The sequence below is a fragment of the Galeopterus variegatus genome, unplaced genomic scaffold (assembly GCF_000696425.1).
Source record: "Galeopterus variegatus unplaced genomic scaffold, G_variegatus-3.0.2 Scaffold395, whole genome shotgun sequence".
NCBI classification, from domain to species: Eukaryota; Metazoa; Chordata; class Mammalia; order Dermoptera; family Cynocephalidae; genus Galeopterus; species Galeopterus variegatus.
In genome coordinates this window covers 338,154-358,220 of record NW_007726506.1, presented here as the reverse complement: position 1 = coordinate 358,220, position 20,067 = coordinate 338,154, and the positions used below count along the sequence as shown (strand labels likewise).

General features: G+C 37.4%; 1 protein-coding gene across 2 annotated transcripts in view; it reads right to left on the bottom strand.

The window, feature by feature from the left end:
• The window catches only part of SPAG9 (sperm associated antigen 9), a 119,675-nt gene that overhangs the window by 42,598 nt on the left and 57,010 nt on the right, over positions 1-20,067 (bottom strand). Inside the window, exons 6-8 of one of the 2 annotated variants that reach the window (XM_008568297.1) lie at positions 12,411-12,452; positions 4,171-4,378; positions 3,508-3,607 (exon numbers count right to left, since the gene is read on the bottom strand). In XM_008568297.1, coding sequence (XP_008566519.1) covers positions 3,508-3,607; positions 4,171-4,378; positions 12,411-12,452 — 350 coding nt within the window. The remainder of the gene's footprint in view (positions 1-3,507; positions 3,608-4,170; positions 4,379-12,410; positions 12,453-20,067) is intronic. The other variant, XM_008568298.1, reaches the window with a different exon arrangement.

Sequence of the window (20,067 nt, the reverse complement as noted above, 5' to 3'; positions counted from 1 at the left end):
TAAGAGCAAAAGGAGAAAATGCAGGCAGCAGCAGCAACAAAAAAACAGGAACCCCCCCCCCCCCAGAACAAATACTATATCCATAAAACAATTTCAGGACAATATAAAAAGTAGCAATCCAAGAAAAAGAAAAAACTTAGATAAAAATCTGCCAGAAATCAGAACAAAAGTAGAAAAGATAGAAAAGGGGAAGAGAAAAGGAAGAAACAAAATAAAGAGAATTTCTCAGAATTGGGGTGTAAGAATTTTCTGATGAAAGGACTCACTTCAAATAAGGAGATTCAAAAGAAGACCTCTATACCAAGCACAGCATCATGAATTAAAAAAAAAAAAAAAAAAAGAATGGCAGTGGGGGGACGGGGGGACCACCCAGGGATAAAGTGAAGATCCTAAAAGCTTCCAGAGAGTATATACAAAGAAGCAAGAACCCAAAAGGTACCACCCTGAACTCAATGTGACAATGAGGAAATATCTTCACAACTCCAACCTATAAATCTGTATCTAGCCAAACTATCAAGCATGTCTTCAAATGGCATTTGTCACTGCCAGTTTTCAGTTCTCAAAAAATTAACTTCTCATTCACCCTTTGCCTTGTGAGCTGGTAAGAATATGCTCTGTCAAAACAAAGGCATAAATCAAGAAGAAGGATTACATGGTATCCAGGAAACAGAGGATTTAACAGAGGAGAGAGGTGAGAGAATTCCCGAGATGACAGTGCCGGTATATTCCAGAACCAGAGCAAATACAACAGTCTAGATTGGAGAATGAGAATAGAAGGCCATGGGAGAGAGTGCTCTAGGAAACAGACAGGTTTTGTGTTTGGTCATATTAAGGATTTTCACACTTAACAACTGCAGAGAGTCAGGTCTGTAGAAACTTAAGGAAGACAAATAAAACCACCCAAAGCTTTACTATTTCCAGAAAAACACAAAGTTGTAAAAGAAAGAATATGTAATTATAGTATATTCTCTGGCTAAGATATGATTGATATTTATACAGTTATAATGATATAAACAAGGAATATTAATTTAACAAAATTGAGATATAATTATACTGGGAGGATGAAAGAAAAGATGGTGGATTAAGGAGTTGTAGTCGGCATCACCTTCCACTACAGAAAGTCAACAGCTGTTTCAGTCAGGGTTCCCCATTTGATCCACAGAATACAGAAAATGATTCGAGTGACTATTTTCTCAGTTCTTCCAAGGAAAGCACATAGCCAGTAGTACCATTCTAGAAGCACAGGAGTAGAGCTAATTCATTATATACAAGGGATGCCTTAGGGCATGAGGACTTAATTATCAGAATCCCAGCTGAGAAAGGGAGGGACCAAGGAAGAGCAGCACAGGGCATGTTATTTACACACATGAAAACAAAAAGCATAAAAGAGAGCTAAGAAGTGATGGAGGTTTCCTCCTAGGAGTGGTAATGAGGGGTCAATAGGGGCAAGGGGCCACTATTACCCTTCATACTTGTATTACCATTTGACTTTAAAACTGCATACATTCATTAGTCTAATAAGAAAAAAATTTAAATTTTTAAAAAGAGGTTCAGAATGACAAAAGTACACAAATTTAATAAGCAGATGCATCTCCTAGGCTTATGAGAGGGTGAATAAGAAACAAATTTCACTTGCTTCTCTCTGCATTGTTTACATTTTTAAATAAACAATAAAGGGAAAAATATTTTAACAGGTCACAGACTTTGAAATCATAGTCCTAGATGTGAATCCCAGCTCCACCTCTTGCTAGTTTGATAATCTTGGACAAGTTACTATATGTTTCTGAGTGTCATCTGTAAAATGGGGATGAAGACATCTACTTCATAAGGTTGTAGCTAAAATCAAATTTTACAGGGCCAGCCCATGGCTCACTTGGGAGAGTGTGGTACTAATAACACCAGGGCCACAGGTTCGGATCCCTATATAGGAATGGCCGGTTAGCTCACTTGGGAGAGCGTGGTGCTGACAACACCAAGTCAAGGGTTAAGATCCCCTTACCGGTCATCTTTTAAAAAAATTTAAAAAATTTTTTTAAAAAATCAAATTTTAGGGCCGGCCCGGTGGCGCACTGCTGTAGTGCGCCGCTTGGGAAGCGCGGCTGCGCTCCCGCCGAGGGTTCGGATCCCACATACAGACCGGTTCCCGCTCACTGGCTGAGCAAGGCGCAGGAGCAACACGGAGGGTTGCGATCCCGTGGCCGGTCCCGGTCCGGTACGGGGGCAACACTGAGGTTTGCAATCCGTTGCCGGACACGGAAAAAAACAAAAAAAAAAAAAAAAAAATCAAATTTTACAAAATAATAATAACAATAACAATAATATTACTTAACATTTACTGAATGGGGCACTTTGCCAATGATTTAACATATATTGATTCATTTAATCCTCACAACCATCTGAGGTACTATCATAATCCTCTTTTACACATGAGGAAATGTAACTAAGATTCAAATTTGAAGTAGTCCTTGAACCCACAGTCTTGCTTTTAATCACTTCAGCATACTGCACGATGCTCAGCAGAGATCAATAAATGGCATGTATTCTTATGGTCATTAATTAATTAAAGGATAAAATTTATGGAAGAAATTCAAAGAGAGGCAGTAGCTCCAGTCTGACTTTCTTGAACCACAACATATTTCTGATAATCTTGCTTAAGATGATACCTAACCATTTTCTTCCCAGCACTAAACAGCCATTTCATGTAAAATGACGCTAAAATGAGACTAGTATCTTCCAATACTGAGATCATTACAATTTTGATAGGACAAGCACATTCTCTTCTTCCTGATCTGGGGGAAGAAACAAAGCTTGCTCAAATTGTTACTTCCCTCACTCCTGCTTGTTTCCTCAAGTTACAGAAACTATGGGATACTTCTTGGCTGTCTTTTTTTCCCCATCTGCTATGGTCTGAATGTGTCCTCTCCAAAATTCAATTATTGCCAATGTGATAGTATTAAGAGTTAGGGCCTTTAAGAAGTGATTAGGCCATAAGAGCTCCTCCATCGAGAGTGGGATTAAGGTCCTTAAAAAAGAGGCTTCATGCAGTGTTCAGCTAGCTTGCCCTTCTACCTTGTGACAACACAGCATTCCTCCCTACCAGAAGATGCAGCATCAAGGTGCCATCTTGGAAGCACAGTAGCCCTCATCAGACAAGAGAACCTGCCAGTGCCTTGATCTTGGACTTCCTAGTCTCCAGAACTGTGAGAAAATAATTTTCTGTTCTTATCAATTACCTAGTCTCAGATATTTTGTTAAGCACAAAAAGGACTAAGACACTATCCTTCCAAATTCTCCTGATTCCTGATGCTGCAAAGGTAACATTTCATTTCACAGAAAATTTAAACTGCATACAATGTCCAGTTTTAAAAATAGCAATTGGGATATAACACCAACATTCTTGAGCAAAAAATTTTAATTCATTTTGTATGGTCAGACACCAGAGAACAGAGTGCTTACTGGAGTGGGGAAAAGGAAAGATAAGCTGTCTTAATTTGACATTTACAGTACCTTGAACCTTTATATCCACTGAGATCTTTGTCCATATCCAACTCAGGAGTGGATTCAATGATTGCTTGAACTTCTGACTTCTCTTCATTTTCAGCAGAACCTAAAGAAAGAACGTCACGAAATAAACAGTACATATATTACATAGTGCCCCTAATACAAAAAATCTTGTTTTTACGGTTGTAAACATATCATTTGAACATTAAAAAAATGTAAGAGTGGGTACTAGGAAACATAGGGTTAGACAATATGTCATGTATCCAGTTAGCATTCAATATCAGAAACTAATAAGTAATCAGGGAAAGTTCTCATTTGTGTTTCTTGGGACACACAGTGCAATGTATCCAAGGCCCTGCTTTCATTCCTACTTAAGCGGTGGAATATAAAGACACTAAAGACAAAGACTAATAAACCTAAAGTAGTGAACAGAAATGGACCGTCTTCCTGCTTTTCAGGCTCTCTAAGCTCTCAGTCCCCAACATTCTTCTCCCAAAATATTATTTAATCATTACCTCTTTTAAGCTTATTCAAAATTGAACAAAATTAATTATCTACCTATTTTATAAATCTAAAGCAGGCAACACCCCAAAGACATATTTTCTCATACCCCCATCATCTGGGCTTACTGAATATTTTGCTAGTAAGTAAAGAACAAGGGTCACTTACCAGTAGATACATTTCTAGTTTCTTGAGCTACCTGTACTTCAATGTGCTTGCTTATCTCTGACTTATGTGGTGTATCTGTAACTTTCTCAAATCCTTCATTATCTTCCTTTAAGGGAGTATCAATAGGAATTGCTGCCACATCTGAATTAGCTGTTGATGCTGGAGTGGTAGCTTTAGATCCACATTGGCTAACATCAGAAAGTTCATCCTACAAATGAAAATAATTAAGAAGAAAATTTTAACCAAGCAATTTATTCTAAAGCACTCTAAAAATGGGTTAAGAAATAAACTTGCCCAGAAAAAGTTCTATTTTAAAAAAGGCAATATAATCTCTCTAAACTACTTGCAAATAATTGGGAAATATTTAAGCAAATAATATTTTTCCAGACATATATGAGGTCTTTCTAAACAGAAAATTTGAAAACAAAAGTTTGGAGGTATTATACATTAATGTCAACATCAGTTTTTAATGGAAGTTGCAATACTGTACAATCATTTGATAATAAAGACCTACTTTAAAACACTTAGAGCACATACTCTGTAGTAGCTACTCTAAAATAGCAGTAAAACAGCCAGATTCTTAATTTCAGGATAATTATGTAAAGTGTGGTCTTATAACATCCTGCATTCAAATCATTTGAAGTAACTGTTAAATTGGCAGATTATAAGTCCAGACCCAGACTTAATGCACCAAACTCTGGTTAGTGAGGTCAGATGATCTGCATTTTCACAAGCAACCCAGGTGATTCATATACTCAAAATTTGATAACTACTATTCTAGGGTCTACAGATCAGCTTCAAGAGGTACACGCACAAATTGCATGCAAAAATATGTGTGTGATGCATTTTCCTGGGAAAAGAATCTACAGCTTTTATCAGGTTTTCAAAGGGGTTTGTGACTCCAAAATAATTAAAAACAATTATCCAATGGCTACCAAAAATGAGGCAGTTCTTTTACAGCAAAGTACCTAGGTCTTAAGAGAACCTGACAAAAAGTTTAGTACTCCTACTGCTACTACTAAATAATAAGGATTAGGGTAAATTCAATGAATTTACCATTCACTAAATATATGATTTTGGGTAAGTTATGCATTCTTTCTACACTATGTTTTCTCATCTACTTCATAGAATTACTATAAATTATTCTATACAACGGCTTGGCAATGTGTTTCATGCATACTAAGTATTTAAAATGTTAGCCATTATTACAATGTATAACAGGAATTATAATTCCCTTTATCCCTTCGACAGTTCCCCTACAATCTTCATCCCTAGCCCAGGCTCTTTTTTTAAAGGATGAGAAACATAGAAAGGTAAAGAATTTGAATGGCAGACGCAGCGTGGAGTTACTTTTTAAGACTTTGGAATATCTTAGCTCCACATGGATAAAATCCAAGTATCTGCTGAAAACCTTCATTTCAGTAAATTCTTGATATTGTCAACTTTTGATTGACAGTTTATACTGTACTTGCACTTTATATTGTACAGTTTATACTGTATAATAATTGGTCAGCTACTGATTGCATTATTGCTCATCATCATTATAAGAAACGCATATATCCATGGCAGACAATGATCCATTTACCAAAACTGAATCTCTTCTGAGATTCTGAATCTATCAAAAGAAAAATAAGGGCCGGCCCGGTGGCACACTGGAGAGTGCGCTGCTTGGGAGTGCGGCGGCGCTCCCGCCGAGGGTTCGGATCCCATGTGGAGACCGGTTCCCGCTCACTGGCTGAGCGCAGTGCGGGCGCAACACCGAGGGTTGCAATCCTGTTGCCGGTCCCCGGTGCAGGCGCAACACCGAGGGTTGCGATCCCGTTACCGGTCAGTAAAAAAGACAAAAAGGAATAAAAAATAAAAAGAAAATGGTATGTCCATGTTAGAGTACAATACTTACTCAAAATAAATTTTTAATAATGTAGGAAAATGTTTATATGTTAAATTGAAAAACATGTACACTTTTAAAGGAATAATCAAAGGTGTATATGTGCTGCCATTTAAAACAGCAAAAAATTGCAAACAATCAAATTCATAGCAGCAAAGTTTAGAATGGTGGTTGTCAGGGGCTGGGGGGTCGGGGAAATGGAGAGAAACCAATCAACAGGCATAAAGTTTCAGTCAAGCAAGATGTGTAAGCTCTAGAGATCTGCTGTACAACACTGTACCTATAGTCAATAATAACATAATGTACTCTTAACATTTTAAGAGGGTATTTCTCATGCTGTTTGTGGTGGATTGAATTGTGTCTTCCCAAAGTTTAATGTGTTGGAGGCTTGGTCCCCACTATGACAGTGTTAAGAGGGTGGGAAATCCTATCTATTGTGGTCACTGAGAGGTGGGGCCTTGAAGAAGTGATTAGATTGTGAGGACCCTGCCATACTGAATGGTTTAATGGTGGTCATGGGTGTGGTTCTGAGGGCTTTAAAAGAAGAGCACATGAGGAATTCTCTCTCTCTGCTCTACCATTCTGCTATGTGAGACCCCTGAATCAATGTCACCACCAATAAGGCCTTCACCAGATATGTTCCCTGAATTTTGGACTTCCCAACCTCTGAAAGTGTAAGCAATAAATATTGTTTCTTTACCCAGTTGCAGGTATTTTGTTGTAAACAACAAAAATGGACTAATATAGTGTTCTTACCACAATAAAATATAAAAATAAAAAATTGCAAACAACTTTAATGCTCCCAAAAAGGCAATTAAGCAAATTATGGTATGTCCATACAACACAACATTACACAGCACTTAAAAAACTGTGTTGTAGAAGAATATTTACTGAGATGGAAAATATTCACAATATTTTGCAAAGAGAGTGGGGATTAAAATGGTTTTATGCAGTTTAATAAATTAAAAATACATGAGAGTACCTCAAAAAGTTCATGAAAAAATAGAATTAAAATATAATAGAAATCTTCCAATTAACTTTTTGAAGTACCTCATATATACAGGTTGAGCATCCCTAATCCAAGAATCCAAAATCCAAAATGCTTCAAAATCTGCAACTTTTTGAGCACCAAATAATGCTCAAAGGAAATGCTCATTGGAGCATTTCAAATTTTGGACTGTCAGATTAGGGATGCTCAGCCACCAAATATAATGCAAATAATTCAAAATCCAAAAAAAATTCAAAATCCGAAACACTTCTGGTCTGAAGCATTTCAGATAAGGGATACTCAACCTGTAACAGAATATAAAATGATATATAAAGTGTGATCCCAAGGTTTTTAAAAAAGCATATAAAGTGACTAAATATAGCAAATAAAAATTTTCCTTGTTTATAATACTTTATTATTTTTTCCACATTTTTAAACAATAGGTGTGTGCTACCTTTATGATCAGGGAAAAAAGTTCTAAACAAATATGAATTATATAACTAGATGAAATTTTCTTTCAATTTAGGAGAAAGCTTTGAGAAAATGAAAACCACCCATAGAATTTATGAATTGGGGGCTATCCATTCATTAATGCCTTGAGTTTAAGATAACTTTATCTGTCATCTGAAATACAATTTTAACCATATGCTAATAAAATTAGCTGAACTGCACAGCGAATTATTTTATTCTGTGCATCTCAAATATTGGGCTGCTTTCCATTGAGAAGGAAGGCAAACGAAAGAAATAAATAGCTCAATTCTTCAATACCTCCCTCCCCTCCCCCCATAAAATTAAAAGATACAACTGCTGGCTATTCCCTTGGAGTTAGTGACTGATAAAATATCTGAAAAGAATCTACTAAGTCAAGCAAATTAGCTTGTTTTGGAGATAAGTCAGAAAAACCGACAGTAATGATTTTGGAGCCAAGGAGGCCTGCAGTGAAGACAAGCCCCTGAGCACCCCTCTCTCTGTCTTTGCTTTGATGTGCACTCGATTGAAAAATAAAAGTGGTATTATTTTGGTTAATCTGGCAGCCTAGCTTATTCATATTTATGTTATGATATATAGGAATTCCCATTCTTTAAAGGTTTAGAATATGAGGGTACTTAAAAAAAGTTTGTGGAAAAATATAATTAAAAGATAATGCAAATCTTCCCATGAACTTTTTGAAGTACCCTCATATAAAACATATTTAAAAATATAAAATAGTCCATGCTCCTGACAAACAGTACTCATGAATGCACTTAAACCTAGCAAGACTGTGGATTAAGGAAGCACTAGAGAATATCAAGTTCATCTACACTGAGAAAATGATATGCCTTTTAAGCTATTTGAAAAATAAATAATTTGAGGTCAATCTTGGACTTGTCATTTACCTCCCAAATAAAAGTCAGATAAAGAAATTTTTTCTTCTTCCTCTTTATCATTCCAGCCACCCTCTCTCCCCTCAAAAAGCCTGGATATTTTCACCTTAGAAAAATTTTTACTTAATAATTAAAAAGTTCACGATATAAACAGTTTGGCAAAAGCACACTTCCCCAAATTCATTTGTGGATCTGGGAGTGTGAAATAAAATAACCAAGATAGCTGAACCAAAAACGAGGAAAGAACTATGATACCTCAGGGATCCCAATGTTTTGGGCTACAAGGAAGTGGTAAACTAAGATCTACTTAGATGAAAATTATTTTACATTTGTCCTAGGCTATCCAAATAACATGAGATTTATTTATCTGTAACTTACTTCCCTTTTACCATATAAAAATATTTTACACTCTTTAAAATAGCTCACTGTGTGGGCTGACTTCTGACAACTGGATCCCAGGGATATAGCATGAGAACTGAGGAGGGAAAACGCTCTGAATTTTAGGGGATGGTTTTATCTATCTAAGCAAAGACTTTGATGGGAAGTCTTTGCTAGAGCATTTAGCTGGGGACACAATATTCTTGTATTATACCTCTTATGGAGTAAACTATGAAATTCAGTCACTACTGCCTCCAACGGAGGATAGAATGAAGAGAGACAAGCCTAAATGTCAACCTGTTAAAAGATAAAATACATTACACGTTTGGTCAACAGTAAGCTCATAAGATAATACATACAAAATGAGGGAAAGTTCTTAACTGGGACCTAAATGAAAACTAGAAACATTTATTATGAGTTATTCAACGTAAAGTTTTGGAGGATTTGCCAACTATTATCTCACATTCAATGTGTGGCTTCTTCAGACTGCAAATTCCTATTTCATATTATTATGTATTATATTAGACTTTACAGGTCATATGCCAGGTTGTGCTGTTTTGGATAACAGTCTTGACTACAAACGCCACTTTATTTATTTTAAGACCACGAGCCTATCAAATCCTATGTCTGATGTCATTAGGATATCTTTTTCAAGGGCATGTGTGGGTGCCAGACGTGGAGACTTACACAGTTGTCAAACCTCTTTCTGACATACTTACTTATTTGTAACCCTACTTCTCCCTTTAAAGTCTTTAACAAACTGTTACATTGCAGGCTGTGCATGTCAATGGAAAATGTCCACAAAAAGCAATGACCTAATTTGGAGCTGCAGTACTGTAACTATAAGGAAATAGCATGCCTGTGCATGTTTAAGTTGTGCTGTAAAAAAACAGATATAATTCAAAGATAATATACAAATTATCATGGGCTAACAAGCACAAGAAAAGATGATGAATATCACTAAACACCAGAGAAACACAAGTCAAAACCACAATGAGATATCACCTCACCCCCATTAGGATAGCTACTTTAAAAAAACAACCAAAAAACCAGAAAATAACAAGGTTGGTAAGGATGTGAGGAAACTGGAACCCTTGTACACTGTTGGTAGGATTGTACAAGGGTACAACTGCTCTGGAAAATAGTATAGAGGTTCCTCAAAAAATTACCATATCAAAGAAAAGAAAAAAAAATTACCATATCATCTAGCAATCTCACTTCTGGGGATATATCCAAAAGAAGTGAAAGCAAGGTCTCAAAGAGATATTTGTATACTCATATTCACAGAAGCATTATTCACAATAGCTGAATAATGTGATTTGGAAGCAAACCAATGTCCATCAATTGATGACTAAATAAACAAAATGTGATATATACATATAATGGAATATTATTCAGACCTAAAAAGGAATTGTGTCACATACTGTAACATGGATGAACCCTGAGGACATTATGCTAACTGCAATAAGCCAGTATCAAAAAGACATATACTCCATGATTCTATTTATATGAGGTATCTAACATATGAGGTCAAATTGGTAGAAACAGAAAATAGAATAGTGGTTACAAGGGGCTGGGTGGAGGGAAGAGAGGGGAGCTATTGTTTAATGGGTATAGAGTTTTAGATTTGCAAAATGAAAAAGTTCTGGAGATGTTTTATAATAGTATGAATATACTTAACGCTACCAAACTATATACTTAAAAACGGCAAGGTACTAAATTTTGTGTTTTCACTATCACCATAACAAAAAAATAAGTGAAATTACTTTTAGTTTCACCTGAGACACAGTGGTGAAAGCAATTTGGTCTTTATGCTACTTTCCTACTGGTTTTAGATATCAGGATAAAAGTCTGTAAGCCTTTCAAAATATTTTCAATTGTTCCATTAATCAAACGTGTCATGTGCTCAGTGCTGTATAGAACACATACGTCATCTGTTATCTGGCATTGTACCAAAACTGTTTATTTCCTAATAGACTATAAACTATGTTCATAACTATGGAAAATAAATTATCACATTAAGGACAACTTATAAACATTCCATATTCCAGTGTAGTGTTTTCTTAAGTAGCCTGCCTAACTTCATCTGAAATAAGCTAAAAATAAAAGGGGCAAGCAACTCTGCTACATAAGTTTGTCTTTTAGAATTGAAGCCAGATGAAAGTAAAGACAAAATTACAAGTAAGTAATTAGCCCCATATAGGATCCCCTACTATAACATGCATCACCTTATAATTTTATATTTCTTTCACCCCACGTAAAAGCAGTGGTTCTTAAACTCTTTTGATTTACAACTCTATGACATAACAGAGTCACAAAATACTGTGTGTACATGCATTTCGTATAATTTGATTCCTAGGGTAGTATGTGACCCAAAGAAATACTGAGATCTGTAACTCTAGACACATTTAGATAAAACACATCCAGGTGTAAATAGTATTGTAGAGCTCCCTCCCACCGCCAGCCCTGTAGGTCCCAGCCTCCCCAGTGCTATCAGCAGCATGGACTTCCTTCTCTTCCTCCTCCTCCATTCTGTAAGACCCTTCAGACCAAATGTACTCTCTCCTCAGGCTGCAAACTCTAACCAATCACTGGAGTGCCATTGGCCCTCAGGGCCTGGGTCTCCTTGGGGGATCAATAAATGTCAGTTCCCTTTCTCTTCTCCAGCCCATACCACAACCAGAGCTTAGGCTAGGCCATGGCACAGCAAAGGAACCGATAGTTCCTGTGAGTGAGGGTATGGGGTGGGAGACTCCACCCAAGGCCAGGAAGCAGGGCCCACCCTCTGGCTGCACCAGCCACTGAGGCTGGGGGGTTTATGGCTGCAAAAAGGGTTGAAGTTTCCTTCTCCTGGCTTTTAAACATACAGGAAGGAGACACAAGTAGTTAACCTGAAGAACAAAAACTAATACTTCAAAATAGAACAAAAATAAGAAAATAGTATTGTAGGTTCAAGAGAATTCCAAGTATTAAAGAAAAGGGATGAATGTCCTAACCCTGAGGATATTTCTGAAGGAAGAGAATACTGTTTCACTGTCAGTGCTGAAGGTTTTCCATGAACTTGGGTTAACCCCTGACCTACAAGGTAGGAGGAAGTTTGACTTGTCTTTTTATCCCCAGTGCCCAGCATATCAAGCTTGACATATAGTAAGTAGGCTCTTAACAGATGTTTACTGAATAAAGCTGAATGGTGCCCTAACTGAAACTGAAGCAGCCTATGGTAAAATAACACACTGTGCTGTCTCCAGAATATGTACGAGTTACGTACATTGTGCCCTGAGGAAGGTATTTGTGCAAAGTATACCAGTTTTCTTACCTAGAGCTGGATAAATGGAATGGGCTGAATTTCCACAGGACTTATAGTTTTCTCTCCTTTATTTCAAAATGCCTACTTCGGGGGAGGTAAATTACAGATTACAGTAAAGCCCTGGCAACCACTGTAGAGGAAATACTTTTCTTTTGTATTTCAGTGAATAACATCAATAGTCTTCCAAACTGAGCATGATGTCTTGAGAACAGCAGTTGAGTTAATCACTTTTGTTTACATTTTTTTTCTTGAGAACAGCAATACTTAATCACTTTTGTTTACTTTTTGCAAAATGTTTTGAAACACCATTCTCACCTCCTGTTCTACAGCCTTCAGAGGTTCAGGACTATTGCTGACCTGGGAAGAGGAAAAGATTATAAAAGAAAAAAATTATGTATTTACTAGGTGTTAACATATTTGTATCTTTGGCTTGTACTGTCTCTCAGGATACAAGATCTATCTACTTATTATCTAACTATGTTTAAAATGAGGGTTTCAGCGTTTGGTTTGGTTTTGACTTAAAATCACCTCCTTTAAAACTTTATTTTAGGTGATAGATACCATGGTTCAGAAGCCACCACTTGGATCAGTGTCTTACCTTACACTTTTCGTTAAGTAATAACCCTTTTTTCTACTTACACAACTCTGTGAACTCCTCCTTACATTTATTCCACTCACTTTGAATATTTAACATACTAAATATTGCTGTGTAGTATACTTGGAAATGTTTACCACACCCCCTTTTATCCCCCCATTATTTCTTAAACTGTTAGGTAACACTTAATGATCGAAGGGTGACCAAGATTCAAATCCTTTTTACACAAACATCTATTTATTCATATTCTTTATTTCTATCTGTACATTCTCCTTCAGTGAGACAAAAGTGTTTCTCTTACACATAAAGCAACCTCAAATTTTAAATACTCTTGGTCTAGAAATTTAACAGTCTTTTTGAAAGATTAAAATACAGCTGCTAGCTCTTAGTTAATTCCCTCAAAAAACCACAGATTAGCAAGGCATGATTCACTATGGAAACCAGATTGCCTCTCCCTTAATAGATGGGTTTTTTTTCTAGCTTTATTGAGGTATAACTGAAAAAATGGTATATGGTTAAGGTGTACAACTTGATGCTTTGATATATGTAAACACTGTGAAACTATGGCCACAATCAAGCCAATTAACATATCCAGTACCTCAAATGGTTACCTTTTTTTGGTAAGAGCACTTAATGCTTGTTTACATAACGTTTGATCTTTAATTCTGGATTCTTATCTTTTAACCATTCTCAACTATTCATTTCATCAAAAATTAGGTAAAAAATTAGGTAACTCTATATAAAAGTACAAAAATTGTCAAAATTCATTGGTAAATGAAAAAAAAAGCAAAATGCAGGAAATACTTAGGGAATAAGCCCATTTATCTTAAAAAGTCATTATGAGTATGTGTTATCTATCTGTCTGTGTAAAGAAAAAGGTCTGAAGGATATATCAACTAAAATACTGGGAGAAGGAATTGAATTTAGGAATGGAGAATGTTTCTATTTTGCTCTATATCCTTCAGTATTATTAAAAATTGTGAAACTGAATTAATATTGCTTTTTAAAAGAAATTATTAATCCTATTTTATAAAATATTTGGATTCTAAATACTTAACAACATTTCTTGTACACAGCATTACCCCTGACGCAAAGAGCATGAATATATATTTCTGAATGCAAAAAAGCAAAGTAGTTTTTCAACAAAAAAATATTTAAAACAATTTTTTCCTATTCTAAAAGCTTGTTTAAACATTAAACTTCAATAAGTATTTAATAAACACCTATGTGCCAATTTCTTCAGAAGAAGCAACATCCAAAATATAAGTTTTAAACACTTATATTTTCAGTGTTGTTTATTTAGATTTTTACCAATTTTTATTCTCAACATACATAAGCATCTTGGTCAACATACAACACAATAAATATGCCAAAAAGAAAAAAACTCACATAAATATTCACTACAAAGAACTAATTCCATTCCCCCTTTTCTAAGAAAAGTTTAAAAGGGGAAAAAGTACAAAAAGATTGAAACAACTAAATCTTTACCCATTTTTCCTCTCAAATCCTAATGGTCAACTGTGGGTGGGGTTCTTTAAGTTATCAAATGAGGGTATATGTGAGGACAAAAGTTTATAAACAAAAATTGAGGTTATAGTACAAATTCCTTATCTACTGTCACAAGCAAAAACAATATAAAATACAATACATAAACCATTTTTCTTAAAATTCTACTTTTTTTTACCCTATTGTAAACACCAATACAAAAATCTAAAAGGAGGTAATATTGAGTATAAACTAATGGAAAAACCCAACATGTTTATCAGCTAGCCACCAAAAAAACCAAAAACAAAACAAAAAAACAAAACAAAACCCAACATTAGCATCAAAGAAAGAGAGGACCCAGAAGCAATCACATCCTATGTAATAAATACACTTAGTGAATAGATCTTGCTTCCTAATTAGCACTCTCCAAAAACATAAACTAGGCTTTCTTGGAGAAGTGGTTGATTTTGCTTGACTGTGGCAGAGAAAATACAAGAGCTTGGAGCATCTTATGGTACAGTAAAGAAGGAAGGAAATACTCAAAAAAGGATGGGGCATGTCAAAAGAGTACAGGAATCAACCTGCAAGAGCCCCCAAAGTCCAAAGCTAAACAATGAGAAACCAAAGAAATGATAAGATTGGATAGCCCACAGGATAAAACATATATCCACTCAGTCTAAACTGAAAGGGAAGGAGTGATGGAGGAAGAGGACATCTCTTCCTTATAGAAGAATTCAAATTAACAAATGTAAAAAGATGAAGAAAATAAAAAATAATCATTAGTAATATTTTACTAATAATTGTTGTAGGCAAGATCCACTGATGAATGCTAAAAGCAGTGGATGAACGTTTGAGGAGAAACAGGTCAAACATGTATACTTTGCAGTGTCAAAGTATATGCACCAAATTATTTTTTAAATATAAAAGGAAAAACAGTAACTTTACAGTGGAGAAATCAATACACACCAGCTGAACTAAGTGATCAAAGTTACATTACCACTAATAAGACATGTCAACATTATTTACTTCCTGATATAACACATTAAGAAAAGCCATAAGGCTTCTGTGGTATGCTAAAAATGTATAACCTCAATCTAATCATGACAAATTATCAAAGAAGCCCAAATGTAGAGACATTCTACAAAATAAGTAACCAGTACTCTTCAGAAGTCTGAAGGTCATGAAAGACAAGAAAAGACTAAGGAATTATCACACGTTACAAGAGACTGAGGAAACATGACGACGAAATGCAATGTGGGATCCTGGATTGGATCCTGGAACAGAAAAAGGACATTGGTGGAAAAACTGGCAAAATCCGAGTACAAGTCTATGGTTTAGCTAATAGTATTGTACCAATGTTAATTTCTTAGTTTTGTTAATTAGTATGCTGTATTAGTCCGTTTTTTGATGCTATAACAGAATACCTGATACTGGGTGATTTATAAAGAAAATAAAATTTATTGTTTACAGCTTCTGAGGCTGGGAAATCCAAAGTCCATCTGGTGGTGGCGACAGTGACCCAGGGGTCTCACATTGCGAGATGGTAGAAGCAAAAAGAGCAGAGAGAGAGAGCAAGACAGACTCTCCTCTTTTTTTAAAGCCCTCAGAACCACACCCTTGACTACCATTTTTAATTCATTCACTACTGCACGGTCCTACAATCCAATATCTTTAAGGTTCCACCTTTCAATTAATAGGACTTCGCACCCTCTTAACAGTCCCAGTGGGGGCTAAGTTTCTAATACATAAAACTTGGGGGACACAATTCAAGCTTCAGGGAGTTTTGGGGGGACAATTCAATCCACTATATATGGTTAGTTTACATTGGAGGAAGCTGGGTAGAGGGTATATGTGAACTCTGTACTATTTTTATAACTTTCCTATAAATCTAAAATTACTTCAAAATAAAAAGTTTTCTGGGGGCTGGCCTGTGGCTTACTGGGGAGAGTGTGGTGCTGACAACACCAAGTCAAGGGTTAAGATCCCCTTACTGGTCATCTTTTAAAATTTAAAAAAAAAAGTTTTTTTCAGGTCCAGCCAAGATGGTGGAATAGATGGTCCTAGCATCACTCTCTCCCACAAATCAACCAATTTACAACTATAAAAATGTAACAGCAGCCAAACTGGGGCCACTGGAGCTTACGGGAAGAGGAGGAGAGACCTATGGAGTTCACGAAGGTGGGAGAAGCCACAATGAGAGATTTAAAAAACTGCTTGGAGCGTTTTGGGCTGTGGCCACTTTAAGGCTGGTTCGGCTGAGCGCATGGAGCAGGAGCCAGCAGAAGCCGCAGCTGTGCCCTTCAGATGGAGTTGCTTGGAGGTGGCAGGGGAGAAGAGGGCCTTGGCGGCTCCCAGGACAGCAAGACCACTAATAGGGTTCCTGTGGACCCACACAGGAGCAAAGAGCCAGAACAGCTGAAAAAGGAGAACCATTCAGAGGCTAGTAAGTCATCGCAAGGGACTGGTGCATGGCCCGTCCCATGGGAAATGTTTGGAGCATGGGCAGTGGGGGAGATGGGCCTACTGGGAGAACAATGGGACACAGCAAGGACAGCTGATCTGCCCCCAATCAGCACAGGGCCACTTAGAGGAGACTGGTCAGGAATGCAGAATTGCACGGGGTGCAGTTTGATAAAAAAAACTCAGGCCCAGATCAGAGTTTCTACACAACCCAGGTACACCGGGTCTCAGGAGAGCCAGAAGTACCTATAAAGTCAACCATTAAACCCCGAGCTGCACAAAAAGCCTTCCCTAGAGAAACAGCAGCAAAGCATCAATTTTGCTCAACTACACAGCTCAACTTCTGGTTCCCACAGGAAGTTCCCCAGTTTTAGAAGTAAGCAAAGGACAAAAAGTTAGTTCCGGCCCAGGCACACCACCAGCACCAAGGAGCATGCCAAAAACATCACTTCCATGTGGGTGGCCCATCACAGCCACCACAGTAACCATGGCTGCTGCGAAAGCGGCTAGACATCACAACTATCACACAGATGGTCCACCAGCCACTGGAGTACATTGACACAAGGAGAGTCACCAGCAGAGACCAAAGAAGAGTATGTCTCTCTCCACAAAGCCCATTCCAGAGTGACAGAAGCATCATCTGCTCTATGATAATATTGGGGGACCCAAACACACCTCTCAGCATTGGACAGATCATCTAGGCAACAAATCAACAGAGTAACAATTACTCTTTCCGAAGAAGAGAAGAAATCCAGGGTTATCAGTGGTGAGATGGGGGAGGGAGAGAGAGATAGGGAGAGATCGGCCAAGGGGCATAAAGAATAAGTACAATTTGTAACTATACATACTAGTAATATTGATTTGATCAACATGTCAGCATTGAATCCCAAAAATATGTATAATCAACCATGATTCAATTAAAAAAGTATTTTAAAACTGAGAGCTTTAGCTTTAAAGTTTAAATTTACACATGCATTTTGTAATAGGAATCTTTGATAACACACAATACAGGAATATGGTTTAATTCCTATAGGGAGTCAAGCTTGTAAAAACTAAATAAGAACAATTTCAGAACTTAACCAGAAACGGAGGAGGATGGAAAATTCTTCTCAATAAGAATGCTGGCTCTGTTCAGATGTTTCCTGTTTTGTATGCTAAGCATATCCCCTGAAGAATGCAGCACACACTGACCACTGGCTTTACATACCAAACTCCACTAACAAGAGCTTCTCACAGCAGTTCTACTAAAGTGTTTCTAGTCATATGGTTTTAAAAGAACACCTTTCAGTAGGTACCAATCCAACTGCTTTTTTGTCTTTTTTCGTGACCGGTAAGGGGATCGCAACCCTTAGTGTGGTGTCGCCCACACCGTGCTCAGCCAGTGAGCGCACCGGCCATTCCTATATAGGATCCGAACCCACAGCGGGAGCGTCGCAGTGCTCCCAGCACTGCACTCTCCCAAGTGCACCACGGGGTCAGCCCCCAACTGCTTTTTAATTAAAATTGTTTTTCTTGGTTCTAAAAGTTACATTCTACTAGCAATCAACAATCCAGGATACCCTTCAAAGGAAAAAAATAATACTTTTTTGAAATATGCATATGTGTGTGCACACACACATGTACAATCCCATCCATATAATTTTCATGCTGTATTACAGGCCTTGGTTGTTTATTCATTCCAGCATTGTTTGTAATAGCAAAAGACAAGGAAAAACTAAGGTGTCCCATCAGTGAAAAAGATTTGAACTGCAGTTGGGATACGTGATCCTTTCCCCCCTGCCCATCTTCTAGGATTCTGATGTATTAATTATCTTTCTTCACTCCCTTGTCTTCAATTTCTCTTTCTGTTAAACTCTTCTCCTAAGCACACAAAAACCCAGTGTCTCCCATTCTAAGAGTACTTTTTCCTCTATCCTACCTCTACCTCCAGTTATCCTTTTTCCCTCTTCCCACCACAACCACTTTTCTTGAGTAGTTGATACTTGCTATTTCCTCTTTTTCTGATTCACATTCACTCCTGTTATTGGCCCTGCAACTCAAACTGCTCAAACCTACACCTACAAATTTACAAATTCAGTCTTCATTTCTACTTGACTTCTCCATACCAGCTGACCCTGCAGACAACCCTTTTTCCATTCTCTTACCCCTTGACTTCCAGGGCTGAAGTCTTTTAATAGTCTCTCCTCTCCACCACTTCAATCCCCAACCAATGCCCTTCTCTTCCTGTGCATCCTCTTTCTTCTCCATCCCAGTACCTCTCTCCCCAACCACATACACATAGATGCCCTTCCTCATCTGCTCAGACTGACACCCTAGGTCTGCCACCTATCCTTGGGGAGTCTATTATCATCCTGTTCAGGATCTAACATCCCCAAGGCAGGATGCCCCTCTTCAGGGATGTCCTTCACACTGCCGGGGCCCTGACTCTCTACACCAGGCTATCCCCACATGGATACCCTCCTAACCTTCCTTGGGTTGTGATACCCACCAACCTCACCCACCCTGCAGACACTAACCATATTCTACCCTACCTAATGGCTTTAGGACTGAATTGTGTATAAAGGAAAGAGGAAGGGAAGATAAGCAATACTACGCTATCCTAGCACTTAGAGCTTTAGAGGAAGTCTTAATATCTGGCAGGGCAAGTTCTTATCCTTATTGTTCTCAGGATTGTCTTGGTTATACTTGTCCTTTTGTTCTCCAACTCTTTCTTTATTTGCAGCTTGTTCATGAACATAATTTCAGTTAGATGAACAGCCTCACCTTAACATTTTTGCCCATTCCCAGCCCCGGCACTTTTATAATACATTTTTCAGTAGAACAGCTTTGGTCATTTAACACAAGGAGTTTCTTTTTACCAATTTCATTACAAGTCTCCAGTAAGAAATTTCTGTTAATGGTGCAATATAAAACTCCTCTGTTTTCTGCCTCAAACTGATTGCTAGACTCGACTTGAGGGCCATCAGTAGGGTGTCAGCTGAGGCTTCATGTAAGCCGTGACATTTGGATTGGCCTTGAAAGAGGGTGTTTTTACTGGTGGTAATCTAAGTAAGGTAAGACATATATATGTGTGGAAACTATAAAAAAAAGCAATTGGATGCAGAGGTCTTATAGGGAAGGGGTCAAGATTGGAGACTCAAATTTGTGAACATTGATATGTGGATGAAATTTACAGAAATGGAATTTGATCTACCCAGATTAAGTAAAGAGAAAGGCTGAGGTTTAAGTTCTGGGGTACACCAACATTTAGAGGTCCGAAAGTAGAAGAGAAACCAGCAATAGAGAAACAGCAGCAAAGAAAAACAGTGAGAAAGTGGGGGAAGAGGGGTTGTCCTGGAAGCAAACTGAAGGAAGCATTTCAAGAAGCTGAATGTATTCAAATGCTTCAAATGCTGCTAAAAGGTGAAGTGAAGACTGAGAATTTTCCATTAG